The sequence below is a fragment of the Onychomys torridus genome, chromosome 8 (genome assembly GCF_903995425.1).
Source record: "Onychomys torridus chromosome 8, mOncTor1.1, whole genome shotgun sequence".
Taxonomy (NCBI): domain Eukaryota; kingdom Metazoa; phylum Chordata; class Mammalia; order Rodentia; family Cricetidae; genus Onychomys; species Onychomys torridus.
In genome coordinates this window covers 24,620,981-24,648,532 of record NC_050450.1, presented here as the reverse complement: position 1 = coordinate 24,648,532, position 27,552 = coordinate 24,620,981, and the positions used below count along the sequence as shown (strand labels likewise).

General features: G+C 43.5%; 1 protein-coding gene across 1 annotated transcript; it reads left to right on the top strand.

Moving 5' to 3' along the window:
- Window positions 1–823: 823 nt before the first annotated feature.
- Window positions 824–27,475, top strand: Rars1 (arginyl-tRNA synthetase 1). Its single transcript, XM_036197474.1, has 15 exons — window positions 824–911; window positions 2,292–2,426; window positions 7,311–7,502; window positions 8,917–9,025; window positions 9,706–9,806; window positions 10,166–10,287; window positions 11,612–11,732; window positions 13,284–13,413; window positions 14,955–15,059; window positions 18,915–19,093; window positions 19,938–20,047; window positions 21,158–21,263; window positions 26,190–26,362; window positions 26,650–26,897; window positions 27,266–27,475. Exons 1-15 carry the CDS (start codon window positions 867–869, stop codon window positions 27,373–27,375), a joined length of 1,986 nt encoding a protein of 661 aa, XP_036053367.1. The 5' UTR covers window positions 824–866; the 3' UTR covers window positions 27,376–27,475.
- The last annotated feature ends 77 nt before the right edge of the window (window positions 27,476–27,552 follow it).

The following is a 27,552-nucleotide window of genomic DNA, read 5'->3' as shown; positions in this document are numbered from 1 at the left end:
TTGGTTGTCAACTTGACTCTATCTGGAATGAACTATAATTCAGAAATGGAGGGCATCCTGTGATCCAGATCTTGAGGCAAGTAGACAACATGCCTTTGATCCAGATCTTGTTTGTTTGTTTGTTTGTTTGTTTTTCGAGACAGGGTTTCTCTGTAGCTTTGGAGGCTGTCCTGGAACTCACTTTGTAGACCAGGCTGGCTTCGAACTCACAGAGATCCACCTGCCTCTGCCTCCCGAGTGCTGGGATTAAAGACATGCGCCACCACCACCACCCGGCTGATCCAGATCTTGAGGCTGGAATACACCTGCCTTTAATCCAGACCTTGAAGCTGGAAAGCACACCTTATTCTGGGCCACACCCTCTCCTGCAAGCCTATATAACGACAATGAAAGAAGGAAGGGTTCATTCTTTTTTGCCTGCTTGCTCTTGCCTTCTCAGCACATCCATTCCAGCTGAGCCGTCCATCCTGTGGGACTGAGCAGCTACTAGACTCTTGGACTTCCCATTCACAACCAGCCATTGTTGGATTGCAGCCTGTTAAGTCATTCCAGTAAATTCCGAAAGTGGGGGGAGAAGGGGAGGAAGAGAAAGAGATTCATTCTGTAAATTCTGTGAACCCTGACAGGCTAGAGAACAGGCTCATAAAATCTATCCTCCCTGGCCCCACCATCAGTTAGCGAGGCAGCAAGCACACAGCTCTCTGCCTCTTTCGCAGTGCCTCCTGGATCCCGCCAGGGGGCAGCAAAGGGCGCAGCTGTGAACGACCTGTAACTAGTAATGTGCCCGGGTAGGAATTTCCGTTTCCGGCCAATAACTAGCCACTTCCGCTCCCAGACAGCTCGGCGTGTGAGTCGCTGACGGGAGGATGGACGGGCTGGTGGCTCAGTGCTCTGCGAGGCTGCTGCAGCAGGTTTGTCCTGTGGGTGGGGCGCAGGGCTCGCACCCGGCGGCAGCGGGGCCGGGTCCACAGCGGCTTCCACAGGCCGCGGCGACGTCCCCAGCCCCGGACCTCGGTGCTTGCGAGGCCCACGCTTCCCGGGCGGCCGTTTTCTCTTGGCTAGGAGAGGAAAAGCCCGTCACTGGCTGGGTCGTGCGACTGTCACACTGAGAAGAGAGGGTATCGCAGGGCCTAGCGTGTGGACGGCGAGGCGCACCCTGCCGCCCGCGCACGTGTGCAGGGCTGGCGGCCAAAGCTGGGGTGTGTGGGGGGGTGGGGGGACAGACCGAGCATAGGTGCTGCGGGACCTAGCCAGAAACTTCCCAAGAAGCCGCCCGCGTCGGTCTGGGACAATGTCACAACTTTAGAAAGCGAAAGTGGGACCAACTTCGTTTCTTTTTCCGGTCCTAGCTAAGAGTGATAGGAAACCTGTCTTGTTACAGCATCTGCTTTATGCAAATCAGCAGTCCTTAGGTACACGATAAAGGGACAAGCGCTTTACTGCTGAGAGCCCTGTTTATAGATCGGATACTGGAGATAGGGGGAAAATGTATGGGAACTTCACTTAGACCTAGAAACGGCAGACAATGCATGTTGTCTCCTTTTGTCCCACTGGGGATCTAACCCAGAGCCATGCCTATGCTAGGCAAGCACCGGTGAGCTAGGTCCCCAGCTTTCACTGGTTTGTTTTTTGTTATTGGTATTATTTTGGTTTTGTTTGTTTGTTTGTTTTGGTTTTTCGAGACAGGGTTTCTCTAGCTTTGGAGCCTGTCCTGGACTAGCTCTGTAGCCCAGGCTGGCCTCGAACTCACAGAGATCCTTCTGCCCCTGCCTCCCGAGTGCTGGGATTCCAGGCATGCGCCACCACTGCCCAGCTTGTTCTGGTTTTTGTTTGTTTGGTTTTTTTGTAGTTCAAGTCATAAGATTTAGGAATATAGGTAGTTTGTAAAGCTGGAAACTTGTACTTTGACCAAGTCAGGGTGCATTGTTGAGCTGAGGGAGAAACTTCTGTGTTTTAGAAAAGGTCTTGCTATATATCTGTCTTAGGCTGGCCCCAAACTTTTAGCCCCCCTACTTCAGCCTCTCAAGTGCTAGGATCATATCTGTGTGCTACTATGCACACTTTATCAGGTTTTATTCTCAGCACTCACATGTAGACTCACTTTCCTTTTATGAGGGATAATTGCTGGTGTTAGTAAAACCAGTGGTATCAAAAGGAAAGCCCAGACTCTTACCTGTGCCACATATTGTGGAAAACTGAAATGAGGAAGTAATTCTCCGGTACAATTTGCCCTTATCTCGAAAGCAAGTCTTTGACCTGGACTGGGAAAGTGCCTTCCTTTCCCTTTATAGGAAAAGGAGATTAAGTCTCTGACTGCAGAGATCGACCGGCTGAAGAACTGTGGTTACTTAGAAGAGTCTCTGAGTTTGGACCATTTACGAGAAGAAAATTTAAAGTTGAAGTATAGACTGAATATTCTTCGGAGGGTGAGTACTGTCTCTTGTGTATCTTCTAATGCATTTTTTTGTTACTGAAGATTCTAAAAGTATACACGACAGAAACCGAAAAGAGAAGTTAATATTTAAAATCTGTTTTCCTGCATAAGGCAAGTTTAGACTCATTCAGCACACAGTGGAAAAATTGTGGTCCTAGCCTTTCAGAAGCCTCTAAGTGGTTCATCATGCAGGTTTAAAGACTATGTTGGGAGTTGATATTTCTTCAATGGTTTTTATGCCCATGCTTTCAAAGAAATGTTTTTTTGATGAATCATTACCAAGGAGATATTTCATTTATTTAGCTTTTATACTGAAACATAGGAACAAACTAATGGGGATGTTTTAAAATAAACTCACTCATCTATAACTTCTATACTATGAAGTTGATTATTTCAGTTTTGTTGCATTTTATAGCATCTCTTGGGTTTCTTTATTTGTTTTTCAAGACAGGGTTTGTAGGGTTTCTGTAGCTTTGGAGGCTGTCCTGGAACTGGCTTTGTAAACCAGGCTGGCCTCGAACTCACAGATCCTCCTGTCTCTGCCTCCTGAGTGCTGGGATTACAGGCGAGTGCGCCACCACCACCCAGCAACTTTTTTTTTTTTTTTTTTTTTTTTTGAGCTGAGGATCAAACGCAGGGCCTTGTACTTGCTAGGCAAGCGCTCTACCACTGAGCTAAATTCCCAGCCTGGGTTTCTTTCTTAGTGTCTCACTCTAAGCCCAGGCTGGCTTCCAGGCTTACCCCCATCCTGCAGTGTCTTTCTGCTTCTGTCTCTCTAATGATGGGTTCACAGACATGCGCTACCATGTCACCATTTTAATGACCCTGTAGTCCAGCAATGGTTATCAGTGTTGGAGAAAAAAATAAATCGGCTTACCTTGAGTTTTTTGGCCTGCCTTTCAAGTTTGCTAATGACATCCCAGAGTATTACCTCACTCTCATAATTGTCCTCCAGTGAGTGTGTTACTCCTTGGGTTGCATAGCCATTACTCATCTCAGGCTGCCTGACCCATTCCCTTGAATGTTTATTACGTATTTAGAATCTGTTGTGCTTAAATTACTTTGTCTTTACATCTTCTAACACAGAATTCCTTTCTCATGGACTCCTCACTAAAGAAACATGGTTTTGGTTACATCGTTTGTTCTGCATTTATCTATACAAAGTCTCTGTTATATTTGCTTTTTTTTTTTTTTTTTAATTCAGGTTGGTGTGTGTGTGTGTGTGTGTGTGTGTGTGTGTGTGTGTGTGTGTGTTGGTTTTTCAAGACAGGGTTTTTCTGTAACAGTCCTGGCTGCCCTGGAACTCTCTGTAGACCTGGCTGGCCTCGAAACTCACTGAGATCTCCTGCCTCTGCCTCCCAAGTGCTGGACTAAAGGTGTGTACTATTTCTAATGTTTTTTGTTTTTTTGTGTGTTTGGTTTGGTTTGTTTTTTGAGGCAGGATTTCTCTGTGTAGCTTTGTGCCTTTCCTGGAACTCACTCCATAGTCCAGGCTGGCCTTGAACTCACAGAGATCCGCCTGCTCTGCCTCCCAGTGCTGGGGTTACAGACGTGCGTTTTTAAATGCTCATGTGCTGCTGAAAGCAGTAAGGAAGAGAACGCAGAGACTAAGGAGAGTACAGCACTGTGGTGGTGGTGCCTCTAATCCCGCATTTTGGAGGTCGAGGAAAGCAGATCGGAGTTACAGAGCGAGTCTCAGGACAGCCAGGGCTACATGGAGAAACCCTGTCTTAAAAAAGAGTATTGTGTACAATAGCCATTGATCCTGCCTGTTTCCTCTTTTGGGCCACACACATACCAGATGTTCTGGCTGCAAGAACATGAACATTGCAGCCTTGGTTTTCCTTTAGTCCTTTTCATTAAACTGCCTTTTTTTTTTCCTGAGATAAGGGTCTCTATGTAGCCCTGACCTTTTTGGAGCTCCCTATGTAGACCAAGCTGGTCTCACACAGATCCACCTGCCTCTGCCTCCAGAGTCTGGCTACTTAGTTAATTAGGTATTCACAGAAAGCTTTTCACACTGGTGATTTTAAGATTGCTATCATGTTAGTGCTGCTATTAGAGAATCCTCTAATCTTAATTTCCTCAAGAGCTTTTATTCTTATAAAATACATACAGTAAAGGTGTATGTACCAAATGTGTATTTCTTTTGGTTTTGAGTCAGAGTCTTGGCCTTCTAGCCCTGGCTGTCTAGTGTGCTGTATATAGCCCATTCCCTCGAACATATGGCTGTCCTCCTTCTAGCCTCCCGAGGCTGGAATTCAAGGACTGGCACCATGGCCAGCTAGGAAATGAGGAACCTGGTGTGCTGGCTCACCTCTGTGACCCTAGCTCCTGAAAGTAGGGGCAGGAGTATTGCTGTGAGTTCAAGACCAGCCTGGGCTACAGAACAAGATCCTGCCTCCACTGGAAAAGGACTGGCCAGCTCACTGGCCTAGCACATTTGAGGTCCTGGATAAACAGGGTGTGGTGCCTGTGATTCCAGCGCTTGCTAGCAAGGCAGGAGGGTGGGGGAAGAGAAAGTGAAAGAGTTACATTGATTGTATGCACATGTTAATTTGGATGAAATCAAGTACAGTGGATTTTTGTGTGTATGTGTACAAGTTTATTACAAAAGATACATACCAATATCTTTCCAGTTTACAAAAAAAGTTAAAACATTACTGATTTTGGGGGCCTAAAACTATGCATAAATGACACTTTCTGTTAGAAATTTTTAGATTGAGCTGGGCAGTGGTTTCACATGCCTTTAATTCCAGCACTCTGAGGCAGAGGCCAGCCTGGTCTACAGATCCCAGGGCAGCCAGGGCTACACAGAGAAACTCTGTTTCAAAAACGACCACCATCCCCCATACACACACCCCAAGAAAGAAAATCTTCAGATTGTGAAAAGCATGAGTAAGAAATTGATAAACTAAAAACTTAAAATCGATCTAGTTTGGGAGCTGATGCCTGTATCCCCAGCACTTTGGAAGTAGAAGTTGAAGGATCAGGATTTCTAGGCCAGCTTCAGCAGCTGGAGACTCTGTTACAACAAACCAAAGAGGAGGGAAAAAAAAACCTTAAACCAACTTGTTTCCTGAGTTAATATTTAATTTTCTGGTATGGTAAATTTCAACCAAAGAACAGGCTTTATTTCTTACAAAGTTGTTTTGCCTCTGTATCTTAGCAATCTTTTCATAAACATGGACAGAATTATACTGTTGAACAAATGTTCCCAGAATGAACCACACCTTATATTGAGCCTTCTGCGAGGCTAATTGGCTGATCAGAACTTTGAGGAAGAGGTTGGACTATTGCAGGTCCAGAACCCAGTTACACTTTATCTCAGGCTATTGTGAGCCCCCTTGAGAGCTCCTTACCCTTTTCAGTATTTGACCTAACATGTTAGCAAGATTTCTCTGTATAGCCCTAGCCCTGGCTGTGCTGGAGCTCACAGAGATCCACCCATCTCTGCCTCCCAAGTGCTGGTTCAAATATACCAACTCCCAGCTCATTAAAGAATGGCTTTAGTCCTATCTCTGTAGAGTAAGGGACAGACAGATCTCTGAGTTCAAGGACCGCCTGGCCTATAAAGAGTTCTGGACACCCATAGCTACATAGAGAAGCTGTGGTGAGGGGGAGGTGAAGAAAGAAAGAAAAAATACAACTTGGCAGACTGAAGGAAAAAGACTTGTTGAGAGTTTCAAGCCAGCCTGGGCTACAAAGTGACCCTGTCTCCAATAAAAGAAGATAGTTTGTGTATGAAAATCATTTGGTAGCAGTGATGAGGAGGGTGGGACTTGATCTCTATGTTCCTGTCCACAAAATCACTGACTCATGTGAAGGTAATGATGGTGGTGACAGCTCAATTTTGTTATATAGATAAAGTAAAAAAGCATGCATACAGAACACTTAGTACAGAATTGAACACTGCGTCCGTTTTATTTAGCTGCTGTTGCATTCATGTTTAAACTGGTCGTCTTTCAGTTTGTTGTCATTTTGAAACAGGTGATTAATGTGGAGCTCAAGGTGTCTGCTCCTATCTCAACCTCCTAACTGCTGGGGTTTTAGGGGTGAGCTTCTGGGCCTGGCTTTGATTCTTTTTGATTACTGTTAAGTTAGTGATATAGTTGGGCTGTGGGTGGCTCAGTGGTAGAGGAAGTGTTTTCATTGTGCTCCACAGAAAGCACGTGTTTACTCACCCCTGTCAAGAGGACCTCTGCTAGACCAGTGCTCTGCTGACAGACAGGTCACATCCTTTTCTTTTCCCTTCTTTGAGATGAGGTCTAGCCCTAGATGGCCTGGTGCTTGATAAGTAGCTTAGTCTTCCTCTTACCTTCCTTCTTACCTTCTGGCGTCTGTTCTGGCATCTCTTGATACCATCTTATGGCAGGCGTGATGCCAGGCACACCGGATAGCACTGCGGATGAAATACTTTCCTGCATCAGCAGGCTGATGGTGGAGACGGCTTTGTGAAGGTGTGATGAGTGGTGTTAGGAGTGATTATACTCTGTCTTAAAGACTGCTCCACGTAAAAGCTGTTGAGAAAGGAGGAGGAGGTGAGCCAGGGGTTTCTCTGTCTTACAGGAGTCTCTGGAGAGCCCTGGCTGTCCTGGAACTCACTGTGTAGACCAGCTTTACTTTGAACTCACACATCTGCCTGTCTCTGCCTCCTGGGTGCTGGGCTTCACTTGTGTTCTTTTCAGTCACCACTTTTTCTTCCTGTTTGTGTTCTGGGAAGGCAGCTACAGAATGGACGCCCTCGATGGTTCCTAAGAATGTCTTAGAACCCTGTGCGGGTCTGAGCATTCCTCTCCTGGCTTTTCTCAGCAGAGTTGGAGTTTTGTGTGCTGTTATACTACTTTATTAAGACACAGCTGTTCTTTCCCTGCAGAGTCTTCAGGCAGAAAAGAGAAGACAACCAACCAAAAATATGATTAACATCAATAGCCGCCTGCAGGATGTCTTTGGCTGTGCCATTAAGGCTGCATACCCAGACCTGGACAGCCCTCCTCTGGTCGTCACTCCGAGTCAGCAGCCCAAGTTTGGAGACTATCAGTGTAACAGCGCCATGGGTATCTCTCAGGTGATGTGTCATTTGTTTTGCCTGGCCCTGCTTGATGGTTCTCTTACATATCATCACTCCTGTGAACATAAATAACAGTAAATTCTTTTTTGGTTTTCCGAGACAGGGTTTCTCTGTGTAGTTTTGGAGCCTGTCCTGAATCTCACTCTGTAGACCAGGCTGGCCTTGAACTCACAGAGATCCACCTGGCTCTGCCTCCCAAGTGTTGGGGTTAAAGGCGTGTGCCACCACCCGCCACCACCGCTCTTGTATCTTCAAGAAAGGATACACTTTCTACATGGGGCTAGGGTGTAGCTCAGTGAGAGCAGTATTTGTATTGTTTTGTTTGCTACTTGCTGTGTTCTGGATTGGTTTGTGTGGTTAATGGCATTTAGAAAGTGAAATTAAAAGTTAACAAATTATTGCTGGGCATGGTGACCGATGCCTGTGATCTCAGCACTCCAGGGGCTGGGGCAGGAGAATTGCCACAAATAAAAGGCAGCCTGGATAGCACAATGGCCCTGTCTTTTTTTTTTTAAGGTACCTGAAGATCACCCATCAATTACTTGTTACAACTAGGATGTTTTTGAAGCAGACTTTGTAGTCTGTTTTTCCTTTCTATTTTGGTTTCTTTTTTTTTTTTCTGAGACAGGGTTTCTCTGTGTAGCTTTGGTGCCTGTCCTGGATCTCACTCTGTAACCCAGGCTGGCCTCGAACTCAGAAATCCGCCTGGCTCCGCCTCCCGAGTACTGGGATTAAAGGTGAGCACCACCACCACCCGGCTATTTTTGGTTTCTTGAGAGGTGGTCACTTTGAAACCAGGTCTCTTGCCTCAGCCCTCAGGTACTGGGATTTCTGGCATGTGCCGCCCAGACAGCCAGGGTTCCTTTCTAAGCTGAGGAGTTCCTTGTTTGCAGTAGCTGCATTATCTGACTCCATGTGACCTGTATTTGTTTCCTTCACTTTTTCTGTTGATCAGGAAGGGCTGGCCTTGAACTCAGATCTGCCTGGTTTTGCCCCACCACCGCCCGGCATTTTTTGGTTTGTCTGTTTGGTTTTGGTTTTTTGTTTTTTTTTTTTTTTTTTTTTGGATTTTTGGTTTTTGTTTTTTATTCTGGGCTTCCAACCCAGGGAGTCACAACCACCCAAGTGTGCTGCTTATGAATAGTAGACAGTTTCATGACTTGGAATTAAGAATGTGGCTTTGTAGCTGTAGGTTTTGTTGTGTATTGAGGGAGTGTGCATGAAGTATGGATGTGTGGTTTGAGCATGTTTTGGTTCCTCTTGGCACTGGTTTATCTATTCACTGGTAGTTGAGCTTTGCATCTGCTTCTTGATGAGTGTTGTACAAATGTATAGCTCATGCTTTGTCAGTGACACATTCCCTAGGAACTTGCTACCTGGTGCTAATGAATTGTTTCACATTGTGTTGTAGATGCTCAAAGCAAAGGAACAGAAGGTTAATCCTAGAGAAATTGCAGAAAACATTACCAAACACCTGCCGAACAATGAATACATTGACAAAGTTGAGATTGCCGGTCCTGGTATGATATGTGCTAGCTTTCTTATACTGCATTGATGATGAGTGCTTTTTGAGACTTAAAAAGGTTTAAAACTTCAGTGCTGGATCTAGGGCTGTAACTCAGTGGTAAAGTGCTTTCCTGACATGTATAACAAGGTCTTTGAGCCATATCCTAATGTGGCCACCAAAATTTAAAAAAAAAAAAAAAAAAAAAAGAGTTGCCTTGCATGGTGGCACATGCCTGTGATCCCATCTACTCAGGAGGTGGCATGATATGTACAGGGCAGCCCAGACATTTAATATGTCATGATCTAAGTGTTAAAAATAAAATAACCTGCATTATTAAGAGCTACCATTTTGGTGACCTGTCCTCGGATGGCTTACTTTGCCTTCCACTGATCAGGTTTTCATCAGCAAAAGGGCTAGGTAATGTGGTTAACTAAGCCTGCATTAGAAGGAAGGGCCTTCTGTTTCCTGAGATGGGCCAACCATTTGTGAAAGTGGATGGGCTGGAGTAATACACAGCAGCTTGGGGGTGGGGGGTGGCAATTTGAAATAGATGCTGATGCAGGTGTTTTCAGAAGGGCTTGAGTAGTTGTCTGGATCGCTATTAGAATCCTGAGGAGTTTCATCTCAGCTCCCTCACACTTTCTGGAGCCAGCTCAAGTGAACTGGAGACCGATCATTTTTTATTACTCTCAGGTTTCATTAATGTCCACTTGAGAAAGGACTTTGTGTCAGAACAGTTGACCAATCTCCTAGTAAATGGAGTCCAACTACCCACTCTTGGAGAGAATAAAAAGGTATGTGTGCTAATACTTGAGTATTTTAGGCTTGCATGGTAAATGCCACTATTGGGGGTGACCTTCACTTTATATTGAGATCATGAGTGTAATTGGGAAGTAGATTTCTGGTGTATTTTATACTTTTTTAATCTCATTCCATAGGGCATTTCAGATTTATAACTGGTACTTATGCTGAATAGTATTTTTGAATAGTAATTTGTATAAATTAATTTGATTCTTTATCAATTAATATGCAATTAAGAGCCACAAGAAAACCTAATGCATGAATTAGAATGTAGACTAATATTTAAGACTTATTTTTATATGATAGCATGATAATATTTATGCCCCCTTTTAAAACTCTTTTTCTGTTTTAGGTTATAGTTGACTTTTCCTCTCCCAACATAGCTAAAGAGATGCATGTTGGCCACCTCAGGTCAACTATCATAGGAGAAAGTATGTGCCGACTCTTTGAATTTGCAGGATACGATGTGCTAAGGTGTGTTCTCTTGCTTTTGCTTGGAAATTAAAGGTGTCTATTAAAAATGTATCTTCAACACCCGGGCTCAAAAGCTGGGTTCTGTTTTGTAGACACTTACCCAGTAATCTTTTGAAAATATGTCCTGGGGGCTGGGGACATGGCTCAGGTGTTAAAGCACCTACTGCTCTTGCTGAGGACCAAGGCTCAGTTCCTAACGCCCACATCGCGTGGCTCACTGCTTCCTGTAACTCTTGCTCCAGGGGATCCAGTGTTCTTTTCCAGCCTCCACAGATGCTGCCTGTATGTGCACAGACTCAATATCATACACATAAATAAAATCAGTCTTCATCTTATAAACATATATCCTGGTCCCTACCCCACATCTGAACTTTATCCATTTTGTAGACTTCCTGTTTGAAAACAACAAAAGATTTACCTATTCATTCATTCATTCATTGATTTATTTTTATGTGTGCCACGTGCATGCAGTTCCATAGAGGCCAGAAGAGGACATATTTACCTAGAACTGTAAAAAAGGCAGTTGTGAACTGCCATACTGGGAATCAAGCCCAGGTCCTCTGCAAGAGCAGTGGGTGCTCTTAACTGCTGAGCCATCTCTCCAGCCCTCACAGATACTTCTTGAGTGCCTCAGATATAACAAGAACTTACCTTCTAGTAGTCAGAAAGGCCTAATCAAGAGTGTATGTGTTGGGCTTTGTAGGCCATGATATGAAACTGGGATTTTATTTTAATTAGTGGAGTCATATGATCTGAAAGCTTGTTCTGGTGGTAGTGAAGAAGCTAGGTAAGTAAAGAAAACATGGGGTTGAGCAGTCTAAAGGCAGAGATGGAAGCTGTTACCCATTGGCGTTTTGGAGCCATTTATTCCCTACAGTAATTGATTGTAATCCTTCAGTAATTCCTTCTCATCTTACATGTTTTTGGGGGTGAATGAGGCTGATAAAGGTCAGAGAACAACTCAGGGGAGTTGGGTGTCTCCTTCCAGAGATGGAAATCTGGTCTTCAGGCTTAATGGCAATGACTAATATTGGCTCAGCTATAATGTTCCTAGTTAGCCACATAATATGCAGTTTAGAGCCCATTAATTAGAAATGTATTCACTTGGTAAATCTTAAGTTCTCACCCTAGTCAGCTGTTTCTAGTTACACAGAGTTGAATGAAAGTGTCCAGACTTCACCTTGGCAGTTGGCAGTCCCACTGAGGATGCAGCTGTGGTTAGAGTGGCGTGTTGACACTTAGATGTTAATGGCTTCTAATGGAAGGTACTTTTCATTGAATCTCTACAGCTTTTTTTAAATTCTTGTTCTCTGATTGTTATTAGGTTAAACCATGTAGGAGATTGGGGGACCCAGTTTGGCATGCTCATCGCTCACTTGCAAGATCAATTTCCAGATTATCTGACAGTTTCACCTCCTATTGGGGATCTTCAGGCCTTTTATAAGGTTTGGCAAGATTGTTGTATAATTATATTTCTGCTACCCTTTTTCCAAAGGAAGTTCAAAACCATAGTTGAAGTCACTGTGTACTGGAAAGAATAACGTGAAAATTGGGGAGATGGTGCTTCCCAGCACCCATAACAGGTGGATCAGTATTGCTTCTCTAACTCCAGCTATAGGGATCTGATGCCTCCTGGCTTCCACGGGCACTGCGCTCAGGTGCACAACCCACACATAGGAGCATACATATACATAACTTCAAATAAAATCTTTAAGAGAAAAGAAAAATGCTTACCAATCATAGTTTTCCACATACAGTGGCTACCTTGGTAATGCTGAAATGCACTGAAAGAGAACAAAAGCTGATTCACTGATTTGTTTTGTGTACTTGGAAACAGCCACCCTGGTGTTCGTTGACTTTTGTGTGTAGTCATAGAAATAGCCGTCCTCCACCTCTTTACATGTCTTTGCGTTGTTTATTGATATATGTTAAAAATTGAGCTGGAGGTGGTGGCGAACACCTTTAATCCCAGCACTCAGGAGGCAGAGGCAGGAGGATCTCTGAGTTCGAGGCCAGCCTGGGCTACAGAGAAACCCTGTCTCGAAAAGCAAAAACAAAAAAAATTGATTGGCTGGCGAGATGCCTCAGCGGTTAAGAGCACTGGCTTCTCTTCCAGAAGACCAGGATTCAATCCCTAGCACCCACATGCATCTCAACAACTTGTCTGTAACTCCAGTTCCAGGGGATCTGACACCCTCATACCAATGCACATAAAATAAAGTGACTGTTTTTAAAAATGAATTCTACCACATTACCTGCTATCCATTGTAATGTAAGCAGGTAAGAACAGTTTGAGTTTTGTATTGTTTTTGTGTGGGATCTTCTGAAATGGGGTCTCTGTTTAGCCTGGGCTAACAGGGAACTCACTGTCTCCTTGGCCACTCTAGAACTCAATAGCAGTTTTCCTGTCTCAGCCTCTCAAGAGCTTGGTTTACACATGAGCCACCACGCCTGGCTAAAATACCAAGTGGTGGGTGGTGGTGTTTGATTTTTAAAATATTATGCTTGTATGTTAGGGTCGGTTGTGCAACAAGGCCTATGTGTGGAGGTCCAAGCACTCTGCACGCGTCAGTTCACCCTGTGGGTACTTTGACCTACTGTGCCATTTTGCCAGAGCAGTTTTTAAAAGACAATCATATACCTGGGTGTGGGGGCAAATGCCTGTAATCTCAGCACTGGGGAGCAGAGGCAGGAGGATCTAGAGTTCAAAGTTAACCTCAGGTGTGTGTAATAGTGGGTCTAGACCTGAGCCCTGTTTTAATTGTATGGTGACTTTGATCACAGTTCTACTGAATTGGTATACTGCAGTTTTTACTCATCTCCTGTAAGTTTTCTGTGGCTCTTTCCCAGAAAGCAACTTTGGATGCACAGTCTTACGTTTTCAAAATGAACCAAGAGTTAGACTACTGGATGAAAAGCAGACACTTGAGTTTTGTTACTTTCTAGTAAAAACTTGAAAACTACAAGATTGGATCTTACAAATCTTTTAAAAACAGGAATCTAAGAAGAGGTTTGATACCGAGGAGGAATTTAAGAAGCGAGCCTATCAGTGTGTCGTTTCACTGCAGAGTAAGGACCCAGATTTCATAAAGGCCTGGAATCTCATCTGTGACGTCTCCCGGGAAGGTGAGTCTCTAGGAGCCATTAGCTAGCTTGAGTTTTGACTCAGAATTGAGTCTAGGTTTTTGTAACTGGGGTGTTTGTTTGCCTGTTTCTTCAAACCTCCCATATACTTTTACTGAATTGATTGTGTGAATTAGGGTGTGTGCTTTTGCACACAGCCCACATGGAGATAAGCAGGCAGGGGCAACTCTGGGGAGTCTTCTCCTTGTACCTTACTGGGGCAGGATCTCTATTTCTGTCTGCCTGCCTCATGCTGTACTCCAGGCTGTCCTGGCCACAATTACCCCATCTCATCATAGTGAGCCAGGCGGCGGTGGTGCATGCCTTTAATCCTAGCACTTTGATCTACATCCCAGGACAACCAGGGCAGTTACACAGAGAAACCCTGTCTCAAAACACACACACACACACACACACACACACACACACACACACACACACACACACACTGGGATTACAGATACACACCACTACATCCAAGAATTTACTGTGTAGACCAGACTGGCCTCAAACAAGAGATCATCTTCCTCTGGCTCCAGAGTGCTGGGATTAAAAGCATGTGCCACCATTCCCAGCATATGATTGATTTTAAATCATCTATGTGTTTGTGCACATTAGTGTTGGTGTCTGTAGTGACCAGAGGAAGATGTTGGATCCCTTGGAACTGGGGTTACAGGTCATTGTGACTCTACTGAAAGGCTGTTGGGAACTGAACTTAGGTGCTCTTAGTTGCTGAGCCATCTCTCAGCCTGCACATCCAGGTTTTTACTTGGGTTCCAAGGATCAAAATCCAGTGTCAGTCCTTCATGGAATGCCTGCCTACTTTATTCGTGCCGAAGATTGAAGCAGGACCACATAAATGCTGCACCCTCCTGTAACCCACATTGGAGAGTTTTAAAAGGATGTTTTTCTTTCTTTCTTTTTCTTTCTCTTTTTTTTTTTTTTTTCCCCGAGACAGGGTTTCTCCCCTGTAGTTTTGGTGCCTGTCCCTTGCTCTGTAGACCAGGCTGGCCTCGAACTCAGAGATCCGCCTGGCTCTGCCTCCCGAGTGCTGGGACTAAAGGCATGCGCCACTACTGCCTGGCTAGAAGGATGTTTTTCTTTTTTCTTTTTTCTTTTTTTTTTTCAAGTTATGTATGTTTATTATGAAAAGAAATTTGACAAAAATACCTTTAAGTGCTAAATACATATAAAACATTGAACAGTATTCCTGTTCTTCTTCCCACCCACTCTTTTTCTATTATAGGTAGGCCAAAAAAATAGTGATCTTTTGGGAGGTAGGTGAGGGGCTGCTGCATATTAAACCCAGGGTCTCACACTGGCTAAGCATGTACTATGCCACGGAGCTATATCCTAAGGCCCAGTGTGTTCTTAGGTATGATGTCATATTCTCTTCCCCAATGATAGCATATGTATTGTTCTGTATTGTACATATCCAATGTAATGAATTTCTTTTTGTGTTATAGATAACAAGTTTTCTAAATGTTGTGTTTTTCCCCTTTTGTTTAAATGTGTATTTGTTTACTATATTTGGTATTTTCTAGAGTTTAATAAAATCTACGATGCATTGGACATCACTTTAATAGAGAGAGGAGAATCCTTCTATCAAGATAGGATGAAGGATATTGTAAAGGAATTTGAAGATAAAGGTGAGCATTACATTCTTTTAAATTGTAGAACAGGAGTTACAGCTGGTTGCTAGCCATTGTGGGTACTGGGGATTGAACCTGGGTCCTTTGCAAGAACAAGTGCTCCTAACTGCTGAGCTAATTCTCCAGCCCCAGTATTACATTCTTAAACTCATTTTATTATTACTGAAACTAGCAAACAGTAGAATGAAATTTATAGTTACTGAAAAGACCATAAACTCATCACAGAACTTCAACAGTTACAAATATTATAGAGTATACCTTATTCTATCCATACACCTTTACATGATTTCATCTACCACTCTGTCCCTGAAGGAACATATGCTTTGTGATTACTCCTGTTATTTCACCAAGGAAATAATCCCTCAGTTTCTTTTTGTGTGTGTGTAATAGGCATGGTCTTGCTGTGTAGCACTGGCTGACTTGGAATTAAATATGTAGACCACAGTGACCTTGAACTCTCAGAAATTGTCTCCTGCCTTTGGTAATAATGTCCCGCCCCCAGTTTGAACCCAAGGACTTGTTCCTTGTGCATGCTAGGCAAGCCCTCTGCTGCTATGCTGTCAGCTCCAGTGATAAGGTCTAAATGCCATTCAATAGACAATCCAGATTTCCCAGTGGGATTTATTTTAATTCCATCATTTGTTCATTTGAATATAGGGTCTCTGTGAATCCACAAGCTGGCTTGGAACTCACAGTCCTCCAATGTGTGTTTGAACTATGTCAGACTTCATAGGTTTTTAGTCATAGGGTTGTTTTGGTTTGTTTGTTTTCTTTCTGGAATCTCAATATTTATTTGTTGTCTTTTAATACAAAATAGCCCTCTTTTATTTATTTTTTTTAAAGATTTATTTATTATGTATACAGAAGAGGGTGCCAGATCTCATTACAGATGGTTGTGAGCCGCCATGTGGGTGCTGGGAATTGAACCCAGGACCTCTGGAAGATCAATCACTGCTCTTAATCTCTGAGCCATCTCTCCAGCCCAGCCCTCCTTTTCATGTGTACCTTTTTTCTTGCACTATAAGGAAGGAACACTGGCTAGTCTAGGGCAGTGGCAGCGCACGCCTTTAAACCCAGCACTTGGGAGGGGAGGCAGGCAGATCTCTGTGAGATCAAGGCCAGCCTGATGTACAGAATGAGATCCAGGAAAGGGGCAAAGCTACACAGAGAAACCCTGTCTCAAAAAACAAAACAGAACAACAAAAAGGGAACCCTGGCTAGCCTAGAACTTGCTGTATAGACCATGCTGGACTCAAATAGTCCCCTTTTTGCCTCCGAAGGGAATTACAGGCATTACTCTACCATGCCTGGATATTTTTCTTTTATTGTTAAAGAAAGAAGGCTTATAGAATTCATCCTATTGGTATAACAGGCTCACTTCCTACCCCAGGCTGGCCTCAAACTTAGGATTCTCTTGCCTCAGCTTCCTAAATGCATGAACCACAGTACCTGGTTCTGTCTGTTGTTTTTGCTTTTTTCAGACAGGGTTTCTTTGTATCCATTCTGGCTGTCCTGGAACTTGCTCAGTAGATCAGGCTGGCCTTAAACTCAGATCTTCTTCCCTCTGCCTCTCAAGTACTGGGATTCAAGGCATAGGCACCTGGCATCTTCCTGTATCTTTTAAAGAGGATTCATTCAGTCTGGTTTGCTTTGATCTTCAATAAGACAAGCAATGTCTGGTTGTCTTTTTGTGAGATTATGATTTGTTAGTGGGTTTAGGTACTGAGACTGATTCAGCCTGATTCAACTATAAATTTCTCTATCACACTTTGCCCTGTAGTTTCAATAGATGTTAATGACTAGCTTTGGTAGTATGCTATCATTCCCTCTCTATTTTTTAACTGGGATTTTGTGCAAAAATTTGCCCAATAATTTTAGGGTTTTGTGACTTGTAAAGATTTATGTATCTTGTTGGGCATAGTGGTGCATGCCTTTAATCCCATCACTTGGGAGGCAGGCAGATCTCTGAGTTCCAGGACATCCGGGGCTACAAAAAAAATGTGTATATCTTTATGTGTGTATAAGTGTTTGCCTGCATGTGTGAGTGAGAGAAAATGCACCATGTGCATGCTCTTAGAGGCCAGAAGAGGGCATCAGATTCCCTGGAACTGGAGTCACAGTCAGTAGTGAGTTGTCTGTCACGTGACTGTTGGGAACCTAACCCAGGTCAGTCTTCTGTAAGAGGAGCAAGTATTTTTTTTTATTAAATCTTTTTCTATTTATTTTACATGCCAACCACAGTTTCCCCTCCCTCCTCTCCTCCTGTTCCCTCCCCCTACTTCCTTTCTTCCCCTCCCCTCTATCCATTCCTCAGAAAAGAAAGGTAAGGCCTCCCATGGGAGTCAGTAAAGAATGGCATACCAAGTAGAGGCAGGACCAAGCTCCTCCCTGCATCAAGGCTGAGCGAAGCATCTCACCATAGGGAGAAGGTTCCAAAAAGCCAGCTCATGCACCAGGGACAGATCCTGATCCTACTGCTAGGGGACCCACCAACAGACCAAGCTACACAACTGTCACATGTAGAGGGCCTACGTTGGTCCCATGCAGGCTCCCTAGCTGTCTAATATCCATGAGTGCTCGTGAGCTTTTCGGGTTGGCTCTCTCTGGGTTTCTCCATCATGATTTTCACATACTCCCATTAGCTTGCTTATATAATCCCTTCTCCCTCTTTAACTGGACTTCCAGAGCTCAGCCCAGTGCTTAGCTGTGGATCTCTACATCACAGCAAATGTTCTCAACCACTGAGGCATCCTTCAGCCCTGGAGCCTGGTTCTTGAATGTAGAAATGGAGTCTAGATGATAAAGCAATATCCATGGGGGTTTGTTGGCGTTGTGGAGCTGAAGATTGAACTCAGGGTCTTACGTATGCTGTCAAATGCATACCCCTAGTCAGCCCTGGTCAGCAGAGGAGAAGTAAGGGTCCATAAGCAGTGAACCTGAGATTCACAGTCTTCTTTCACAGGCTGTAGTTTTAACTACTACCTATGAGTGTTTCCTAAACTGTAAGATAGTATGGTAGCATAAACTGTATAGTGACTGTAGCAACTATAACCATTAAATTTGGGATTTAATATTATGGCTGACACAAAAATCAAATAGAGCTGTTAGAATGTTCCTCCCTATCTCTTCTTGGGTCTGAGAACTTTGCTCTTTATTATAAGCACCTGAACACAGTTTTATTTCTTCCTGCTTTTTATTCCAAATACTAAATCTTGCTGTCTGAGTACATTCAGAGGCCCTGTTTTCCTTCCAAAGGAAACTTATGTATGGTTCTGCCCAGAGAGCAAAGAAAGCACATATGTTCATATTTTGTCTGCTGTGTGTTGGATCAGAGTTTGACCAGATGTGTGAGAGTGCAGAGCACTGTATTTGACCATGTCCTGAAATCAGTCTTGGCCGTTGATCATGTGGAATAATCTTTTTGTTTCTTCAGAGCTAAGGACTGAACCCAGGGCCTTGCACTTGCTAGGCAAGCACTCTACCACTGAGCTAAATCCCCAACCCGGAATAATCTTTTAAAATACTCAGAGGGCTGGTGAGAAGGCTCTGCAGGTAGAGGGACTTGCTGCCAAGCCTGATGTCCTGAATTCAGTCCTTGAGACCCACATGGTAGGAATAAAGTACCGGTTCTCAAAAGGTGTCCTCGCACATCCACATTCACACTGTAGCACATGCACCACACCCTCTCACACACAAAAATATATAAGCTTAATTTTTAAAAAACAAATGTTCATAGAATGGCCAAGTGTTTATATGGTCCTAGAATAAACTAGGATTCTGGGTCCAGGAGGGCTCTTTTAGCTTTGTTAATGAAGGTTTTTAATGTGGTTGGTTTTTTTCTTTTATTGCTAGGATTTGTACAAGTGGATGATGGCAGAAAAATTGTGTTCGTTCCTGGGTGTTCCATACCATTAACCATAGTGAAATCTGATGGGGGCTTTACTTATGATACATCTGACCTGGCTGCTATCAAACAGAGACTATTTGAGGAAAAAGCAAATAAGATTATCTATGTGGTGGACAATGGACAAGTAAGTTGGATTTGTCTAGGGCCTGATTGCATTTGGCACTTAAAGATTGAAACTTAACAATTTAGAACACTGTTGCTATCTTTGGAGAAAGAACATGATTGGATCCAGCTTTTTAGCTACTTTCTGAATGTATAGATTATCCTAACCTGGGGAAGCAGAGGCAGATGGATCTCCAAATTCGAGGACAGCCAGGGCTACAGAGAGGAAAAAAACGTGATTGTTCCTCTCTGTGTGATATCCTGGTTTGGGTTATTACAAAAAGTTGGAAGTTTCCCTTTGCACATGTGGCCTCGTGGCTCTGCTTTCATTTAAATTAATTTTAACATATAGACACATAGACATTGTACTTCGTGGAAATACAAAAGCCATTTGACTTTTGTTGTGGGATAAGGTCCCAGGTAGCCCATTTGACCTCAAACTTGAAAATCCCACTTTTCTGGATGAAAACAAAGATTTACTAGAAAAAGTTTTTGTGAAGTTGTCCTTAGTCACTCCTGGTTTTGCTCTGGTGAGGAGCAGAGCCTGTGTTTGGCCTATAGTAGGCAAGTGCTGTGTCCCTCCATTGCTCTTCAGACAGTTTTGGTTTGTCTTATGAGACGTGGTCTCAACACTGGCTACATAGCTGAGTAGGACCTTGAACTCCTGATTGAGCGCTGAGATGACAGCCATGTATTGAGTGCCTGGCCTCTTTTAAGACCTGAGTGGAGAAAGTGTCATTCAGTCTTGCTCTTGGTGATCACATCTGGGGAATAGAAGAACTTTATAATAATGATTGCCTAACAGAGTTGTCTTTTTAATCAGTAGAGAAAACTAACAAGCTCTGTTCTGTTTCTGCTCTTCTCAGGCTGTACATTTCCAGACTATTTTTGCTGCTGCTCAAATGATTGGTTGGTATGACCCTAAAGTAACTCAAGTGACCCATGTTGGATTTGGTGTGGTGCTAGGAGAAGACAAGTAAGTGGGCAAGGCAGAAGCTGTTGATGATGACCCTGATCCAGCTTCAGACAAGGCTTCATGTTACTCCTACAGTAGCACTGGGAAAGTAGTGTGAACTCAGCTAAGGCACTTCTCCCGTGGTGTAGCCCCCTCAGGGGATGCAGCCTCTTCTCTCCCCCCTCCCCTCCCCACCCCTCCTCACCCCACCCCCCAGCTGAGGACCAAACCCAGGGTCTTGTGCTTACTAGGCAAGCGCTCTACCACCGAGCTCAATCCCCAACCCCGGCTGTAGCCTCCTAAGGACAAGTGTATGATGTTGAAAGAAACTAACTAGACTGTCATCACAGTCCCCATCTAGACTGCCCGCTTCACACAGGATGCTTGGCAGTGTAGTCAAAGCTAGTGGTGAATTTACTTTTTTTTTTTGAAGTGGGGATTGAACCCAGGGCCTTGCGCTTGCTCGGCAAGCACTCTACCACTGAGCTAAATCCCCAACCCGGTGAATTTACCTTTATAACTAAACTTGAAAAAGTGTGAGTCATTGAGATTGCAGTTGAATTTAAGATTCACTCATTTTTGTACAAAAGATGAAGCTTATCCAATCTAAGTTAATGATTCCATACTTTCACTTTCTTCTGTTTCCCCATCATTTCCCTCTGTTCTGTTCGGGCTTTGGGACAAAGGGTAAATAGAATGGGTGTTTGTATTCAGTATTTACCAACTCAAAGGCACCAAGTGCCTCTTTCTAATGTGGGGCTTTCTTTGTGTCAGGTAGTATTTTATTGTGTGGAGCAAGTGGGGTGGGTTTTTTGTTTTAGTGATTTTTCTGAAAGGGCAAAACATTTAAACAGCATCTTGGATTTTCTTCATTTAACTATTAAAGTGTAGTAAGGATAGAGTTCCTTAGGGAACTCTTAGGGGCTTAAAAAACAAACTAAACACAGGATGCTTTGAGTCGAGACACTGGAAAGCACTGTTTCTTTGGTGTTCATCCCTGGTAGCCAACTGGAATATGGCTGCTCCCTTGGCACATATTGCCATATGTGGCTAGATCCCTCAAACCTTCATTGAAGAGTCTAATTCAGAATTTTTTAATGGGATTTTTTTTTTTTTTTTAATGTCTTCTAGGAAGAAGTTTAAAACGCGCTCGGGTGAAACGGTGCGTCTTGTGGACCTGCTGGGAGAAGGACTGAAGCGGTCCATGGACAAGTTAAAGGAGAAGGAGAGAGACAAGGTGGGACAAGACTGTGCCGCACATACACCAGCATTCTGTTTGACGTCCCCTGCATAATGTGGCTCTAAACCTTAACATATATATAAACATGTAGAAATTGTGCTTTATGTGACTTTTGTTGTTGCGAGGTAGGGTCTTGCCTTCCACTCTTGATGTTCTTGCCCCCACCTCCCAATTGCTGGGTGGTAGGTGTGTGCCACCATGCCTAGCTTCCATGTTATGTTTTCATGCTATGTATGAATTGTTTAAGTTAAACATCTCACACTGTTATGGTAAAAAAAAAAAAAAAAAAAAAATTCAGTATAAAGTAATGTCCAGTACTCCATTTTTCAGACCCTCTCTCCTTTACTTCTTCCTGCTTTCATAGACTGTTTTGAGTAGTATGGATTTGTTGAGGTTTTGCAGCAGGGTCTCCCTTTGTAGCCAAGATTGACTCTAAACTCATGTTCAGCCTGTTTCCCAAGTACTGGCTTTACAGGTGCATGCTACTCTGGCTACAATGGACCTTTAATAATATATATTGATTGTCATAATTTTTTAAAATAATTTATTTAACTTTTTATTTTATTTATTTATTTATTTTGGTTTTTTGAGACAGGGTTTCTCTGTGTAGCTTTGCACCTTTCCTGGACTAGATCTGTAGACCAGGCTGGCCTGGAACTCAGAGAGATCCACCTGCCTCTGCCTCCTGAGTGCTGAGATTACAGGCGTGCACCACCACCGCCCAGCTAACTTTTTTATTTTATGTGCGCTGGTATGAGGGTGTCAGATCCCCTGAAACTGGAGTCACAGACAGCTATAGGCTGTCATGTGGGTACTGGGAATTGAACTGGGGTCCTCTGGAAGAGCAGCCAGTGCTCCTAACCACTGAGCCATTTCCCCAGCCCCAATTGTCATAATTTTTAACACGCAGTGTCTTTCAAATTTATTTATCCATGTGTCATAGTTTTTGTGGCATAGTAGGCAAGCACTTCTATCATCTGCATTTGTATATCTGAGGCTGACCCTGAACTCTTAATCTGCTACTTTCTCTGGCTATGCTGACACAGCCACCCTTTTACTTCTTCATGTAATCATTCCTAGGTGTGGTTTTGTAGCTGTTAGATGTAAGTCAGTGTTTTCCTTGGTTTCAGATAATTAGGTTCTGACCTGTAGGTAACTGTTAGGCCCCTGTAGAAGGTGAGTTCTGTTCGTGGTTCTGCACCAAGGAGGTGCAGGGCTCTTGAGTGTTGGTGTGAAGGTGTTGCTGCGGAGCCGACTCCAAGCAGCTCTCTAGTGAGTTCTGTGAGGCAGCAGTGTCTGCCCCAGAGCGTCTCCGGCACAGCTGATCTTAGTAGGCAGGACACATTTCTACAGTGGTGTCAGCATTCTGCATCCCATAACTGCATTGAAATTAAGGTACCAAAGGTGCATTGTGGGAGTGCCCCAGGAGTAGGCCCTGGCCTGACTCTTACAATGTAGAGGCTCATGTGGGTTTGTAGTGAGAATCAGTTTTCTCCCAGTGTGAAAGGTTTGAGTTGCCCACAAGCTGACATGAGACTTGTCTCTAGGTCTTCGTCATGTTGTACAACTTAGACCTTTATTATTTTTACTGATTCTTGAGACTTTGGATTGGAGGTACACAGAAGGGTTTAGGATGTACAGATAGATTAAACAGTAAGCCAAGCCAGATGTGATATATACACCTATAATACCAATGCTCAAAGGCACAAAGCAACACAGAGAAACCCAGTCTTGAAAAACAAAAACAAACAAAAACCATGCTCAGGAGGTGGAAGTATTAGGCACATGGGTGTAAGAGTTCAAAACTATCTGGGCATTAGTGAGACCCATAGTGTAGTTGGTGGGGGGGGGGGTGAAATAGGGTCTCACTGTAACCTAGTCTGGCCTTGAACTTTTTTAAGTTTACAGGTATCACCCATCATACACAGCAGTGGTTTTTCTTGAGAAAAACCAATTTGTAAAATAATTATATTTTGAGTTATACTAGCTTGATTGTTCATGTGGTATAACAGAAAAAGGACAGTAGCCACTGTGTAGTCATTCTTGAAGATGGAAAGCCAGACTTGTAGCTAATGCCACTGTAAAGCAAGGATTCATGAAGCCAGGCATTCCATGCATAGTCTTCGGAAGCAGAAACCTACTCTGTAGCCCAAGCTGCCTATGAACTCAGGGTGACCATCCTCCTTCCCAGTGTGTGTGAACGGAGAGCCTATTCAAGAAAACCAGATCGTGGTCAATATGTAGACAGTAGTAGTATTACCATTTTTAGCAGTGTATCCGTGCTGTACATGGTAGCATAGGCCTGTAGTGCCCAGCACTTGCTCAGGAGGCAGGAGAGCACAGATAGATCTGAAGCTAGTCTAATTTACATAGTAAGACCATAACAAAAACTGTTGAGTCTTTTATGTGACCTAGACTAGTGCAAACTCCCGATTCTCAAGCCTCTAGGTCCTAGGTGCTTAATCATGTGCCACCACTCCAGTTTATACAGTGCTAGTGATAAAACACAGGGGCCTGTGCTTGCCAGTTGAACTACATTCCCATGGGTTTGGGATTTTTTTGTTTTGTTTGGGTTTTGGAGTTTTTTTTGGTTTTTCGAGACAGGGTTTCTCTGTAGTCTTGGTGCCTGTAATAGAAATCAGCAATGAACAAGGATATTCTATTATTTTATAAAACTTAAAGATACTCTTAGGAATATTTATGTCAATATTTATGTAAATGTTACTTAAAGGATATGGCGTGTAAGACCCTGGCCAAGCTAAGCCTTTAATCCCGGCACTTGAGGGCAAAAGCAGATGGATCTCTGAGCTCCAGGCCATCCTGTCTCAAGCAAAACAGAACATTTTAGCCTATTCAGTGTATCAACTTCATTAGGCTCCTACCTGTAGGAGATGAAGGTCCGTATGAAGAAGGCTACCATATAAAAGGCTTAAAATACTTGATCAAAATCCGATCATAGGCCCTTTTCTCTTTCTGCTCTCTTCCCTCCACGCTGTGTCTCTGTGTCTGTCTGTCTCTCTCTCTCTCTCTCCACCTCCCTCCCTCCCCCTCTCCCAATAAAGCTCTAGAAAGGTTAAAAAAAAAAGAAAAAGAAAAAAATCTGATCACAGATCAACCATTGAGAAGTAATAGTCATCTGTTAGGCGGAGTTAGAAGCAATTGGAAGATTTTAGTTTTAAAACATTTTGCTTTCTAAATCTTTGAAGTCTGTTCCTAAGTAAAACCAAATAAAGGCATACAATAAGGCACTTTCTTTGAGAAAGAGGGCCATTTGCGTAACCTGGATTCCAGCTTGTGATTATGCAGCAGAGGTCATAAACATCTCAAGCTGGGCGTGGCAGCCTGTACCTGTAACCCTACCATTAAGGAGCCTGAGGCAAGAGGACCTTGATTTCAAGGCTGTCCTAAGCTACAGAGGATGATCCCGTCTCAAAATAGAAAACATTTTTATAATTAAAAAAGACCAAGCCTTTAATCCCAGCACTCGGGAGGCAGAGCCAGGCGGATCTCTGAGTTCAAGGCCAGCCTGGTCTACGTAGTGAGTTCCAGGAAAGGCGCAAAGCTACACAGAGAAACCCTGCCTCGAAAAAAAGACCAGTATTTGAAGAAAAGGTCCTTGCTTTAAGCAGAATTAAGATTCTGTTATAACACCAATGTATTAATATTTTGGTCTTACATAAAATTTGCCAGCCTTTCAGTTATCCTGACTTCCTTGATCATAGATTTTTCTTAGGCTCAGTCCTTTAAAGTCAGTTATGGTGGCACATTGCCTGTGATTGTCTGAGGCAAGAGGACTGCAGAATTCAGAACAAGTCTGGTTGGCATATAGAGTTTCAGCCAACCAGGAGTAACAAGACCCTGTCTCAAAAATGGGGGGTATGGGGCAGATATCCTTCCTATGCCTTGCCCAAGTCATTCAGATCCTTTGTAGCTTGTTCAAATGGCCCTCTTTCTCATAAAGAAAGTGCCTTATTTTCTGCCTTTGGGTAATTTCTTTCTACCACAGGAAATCCTTCCTCACACTAGCTCCTTTCAACCTGGTTTTTATTCCATCCTTAGAAACAATGTTTACAGAAAACTCTTGGGATTGTGGTTCTGTCAATAGATTGCTTGTCTAGCATGAGTGAAGCCCTGGGTGTGATCCCCAGTAACAAATGACACATTCCTGCAGTCTCAGCATTTAGTTGCTGGAGGCAGCAGGATCAGGAGTTCAGGGTCAGATGACTCTGAGGTGAGCCTAATTATTTGAGACCTTGAATTGTACAGAATTTGTTTAAACAGTTATCAAATATTACCTAATTCAGTTATTTTAAAGATTGTCACAAGATAGAAAAACATACTTTAACAAATTCACCAGTTTGTAAAATTGAGGTGACTAAAGCTTTAAAATCTAAATTGTTGGGTATAGCAGGCCCTGTACTGGCTAGGTTTTAAAAAGTTTCTCTTGCCAGCCAGCTCCCAGTAAAAGGGTTGGACTCTAGGCTCTCACACCAAGCCAGGGTGCTGCTGTCTCCACCCCCTGCCCCAATAACAGAACTCCAGATAAATTGTTTGCTACTTTCATTTTTCAGGGTTTTTTTTAAGTCTAAAATTATCTATTGAGCAAGTTCAGAATGTATATATGGAGTTGTATGAATTATTATGAGTGATCTTTTGCAGGGGGTGAACCAGTGAATTATGGGTCACTTGCTAGGAGCATGAGCAGTGGCAGTGTCACTGAAAAAGTATCTCTTAGCCGGGTGCTAATGGCTCACACCTTTAATCCCAGCACTCAGAGGCAGGGGCAGGCAGGCAGGCCAGAGCTACAGAGACCCTGTCTTGAAAAACTAAAAAAGATAGGAACTCTGTTCAAGCTTCAGACTCAGTCTCCTACCTGTGAGGCAAGAGTAGTGAGCAAGCTCTGAAGTGTTTGTCTTCCCAAAGGTCCTAACTGAAGAGGAGTTGGCAGCTGCTCAGACATCCATTGCATATGGCTGTATCAAATACGCAGACCTGTCCCATAACCGGCTGAACGACTACATCTTCTCCTTCGACAAGATGCTGGATGACAGAGGAAACACGGCCGCCTACTTGCTGTATGCCTTCACTAGAATCAGGTGACTATTCAGACACTCTTTGTTTGGAATGGAGTGATGGGGGCTTTTACTGTAAGGCAGGCTAAGAGTCTCTTGTCAGTTTTTGAGCCAGGGTCTTGATTATGTGTGTCCAAGGCTAGGTTCTCCTCCTCTGTCCCTCAAGTGCACAGGTCGGGTCGCCCGCACTGGGGCCAAGAGTCTGTTTTAATTGCTGATGTTTCTAACTTACACTAGTCATATTAGATTACATGCTAGATTACATGTGTGAAAAGAGCCTGTGCCTGACCAATAGTTACCTGCTATTTCAGGTCTATTGCACGTCTGGCCAGTATTGATGAAGAGATGCTTCAGAAAGCTGCTCGGGAAACCAAGATTGTCTTGGACCATGAGAAGGAGTGGAAACTCGGCCGGTGCATTTTACGATTCCCTGAGATTTTACACAAGATTTTAGATGACTTATTTCTCCACACTCTCTGCGATTATATATACGAGCTGGCAACTACTTTCACAGAGTTTTATGATAGCTGCTACTGTGTGGAGAAAGATCGACAGACGGGTAAGTGTCTCATCCACTGTCCATCTTGGGGAAGAGGTGCCACCAGGACATTTGCATAGAAACTAAGAAATTTCACAGCAAGCTGTGGCATATGTAACAGTTTGAAATGTGGCCAATCAAAGCAGAAAAGTGGTGTTGGTGTTGGTGTTGGAAACACCCGCTATCGTTGGTGGCTGTCTGTTTACAGGGCAAGCCTGAGGACAGCATCGGTCCATGGGATGGGTGTTATTACTTCACATGAGGCCTTAGGAAAGCAAGCTGTCTTTGTATTGAAGGTGAAGTTGGGCTGCTCACTTTTCAGGAAAAATAACCAGTCCTTTAATGACTCTCAAGCTGATAAACAAGTTGATGTCTTTTTTCTCTTCCAGGGAAAGTGTTGAAGGTGAACATGTGGCGAATGCTCCTGTGTGAAGCAACGGCAGCTGTCATGGCCAAGGGGTTCGACATCCTGGGAATAAAGCCCGTCCAAAGGATGTGATCCTTGGGTTTGGGGACTTCTTACCAAAGGGGCCATTAGTACTATTTGCTTTTTAAACAATCATGTGGACACAAAGGCAGTAAAGGAATTTTACAGTCAAGGACTTTTCACAACTGTCTATGCAAAATGGGTTTCTTTGTCTCTAACAGAATTGATTCTAAGGCAGGAGGTAGCTCA

Excerpts from the sequence above, each read along its gene's own strand:
- Rars1 (XM_036197474.1), top strand. The coding sequence starts at position 867 with ATGGACGGGCTGGTGGCTCAGTGCTCTGCGAGGCTGCTGCAGCAG. Across the intron at positions 15,060-18,914 it reads AAAGGAATTTGAAGATAAAG|GATTTGTACAAGTGGATGAT; the intron begins GTGAGCATTACA and ends TTTTATTGCTAG. Across the intron at positions 19,094-19,937 it reads ATGTGGTGGACAATGGACAA|GCTGTACATTTCCAGACTAT; the intron begins GTAAGTTGGATT and ends TGCTCTTCTCAG.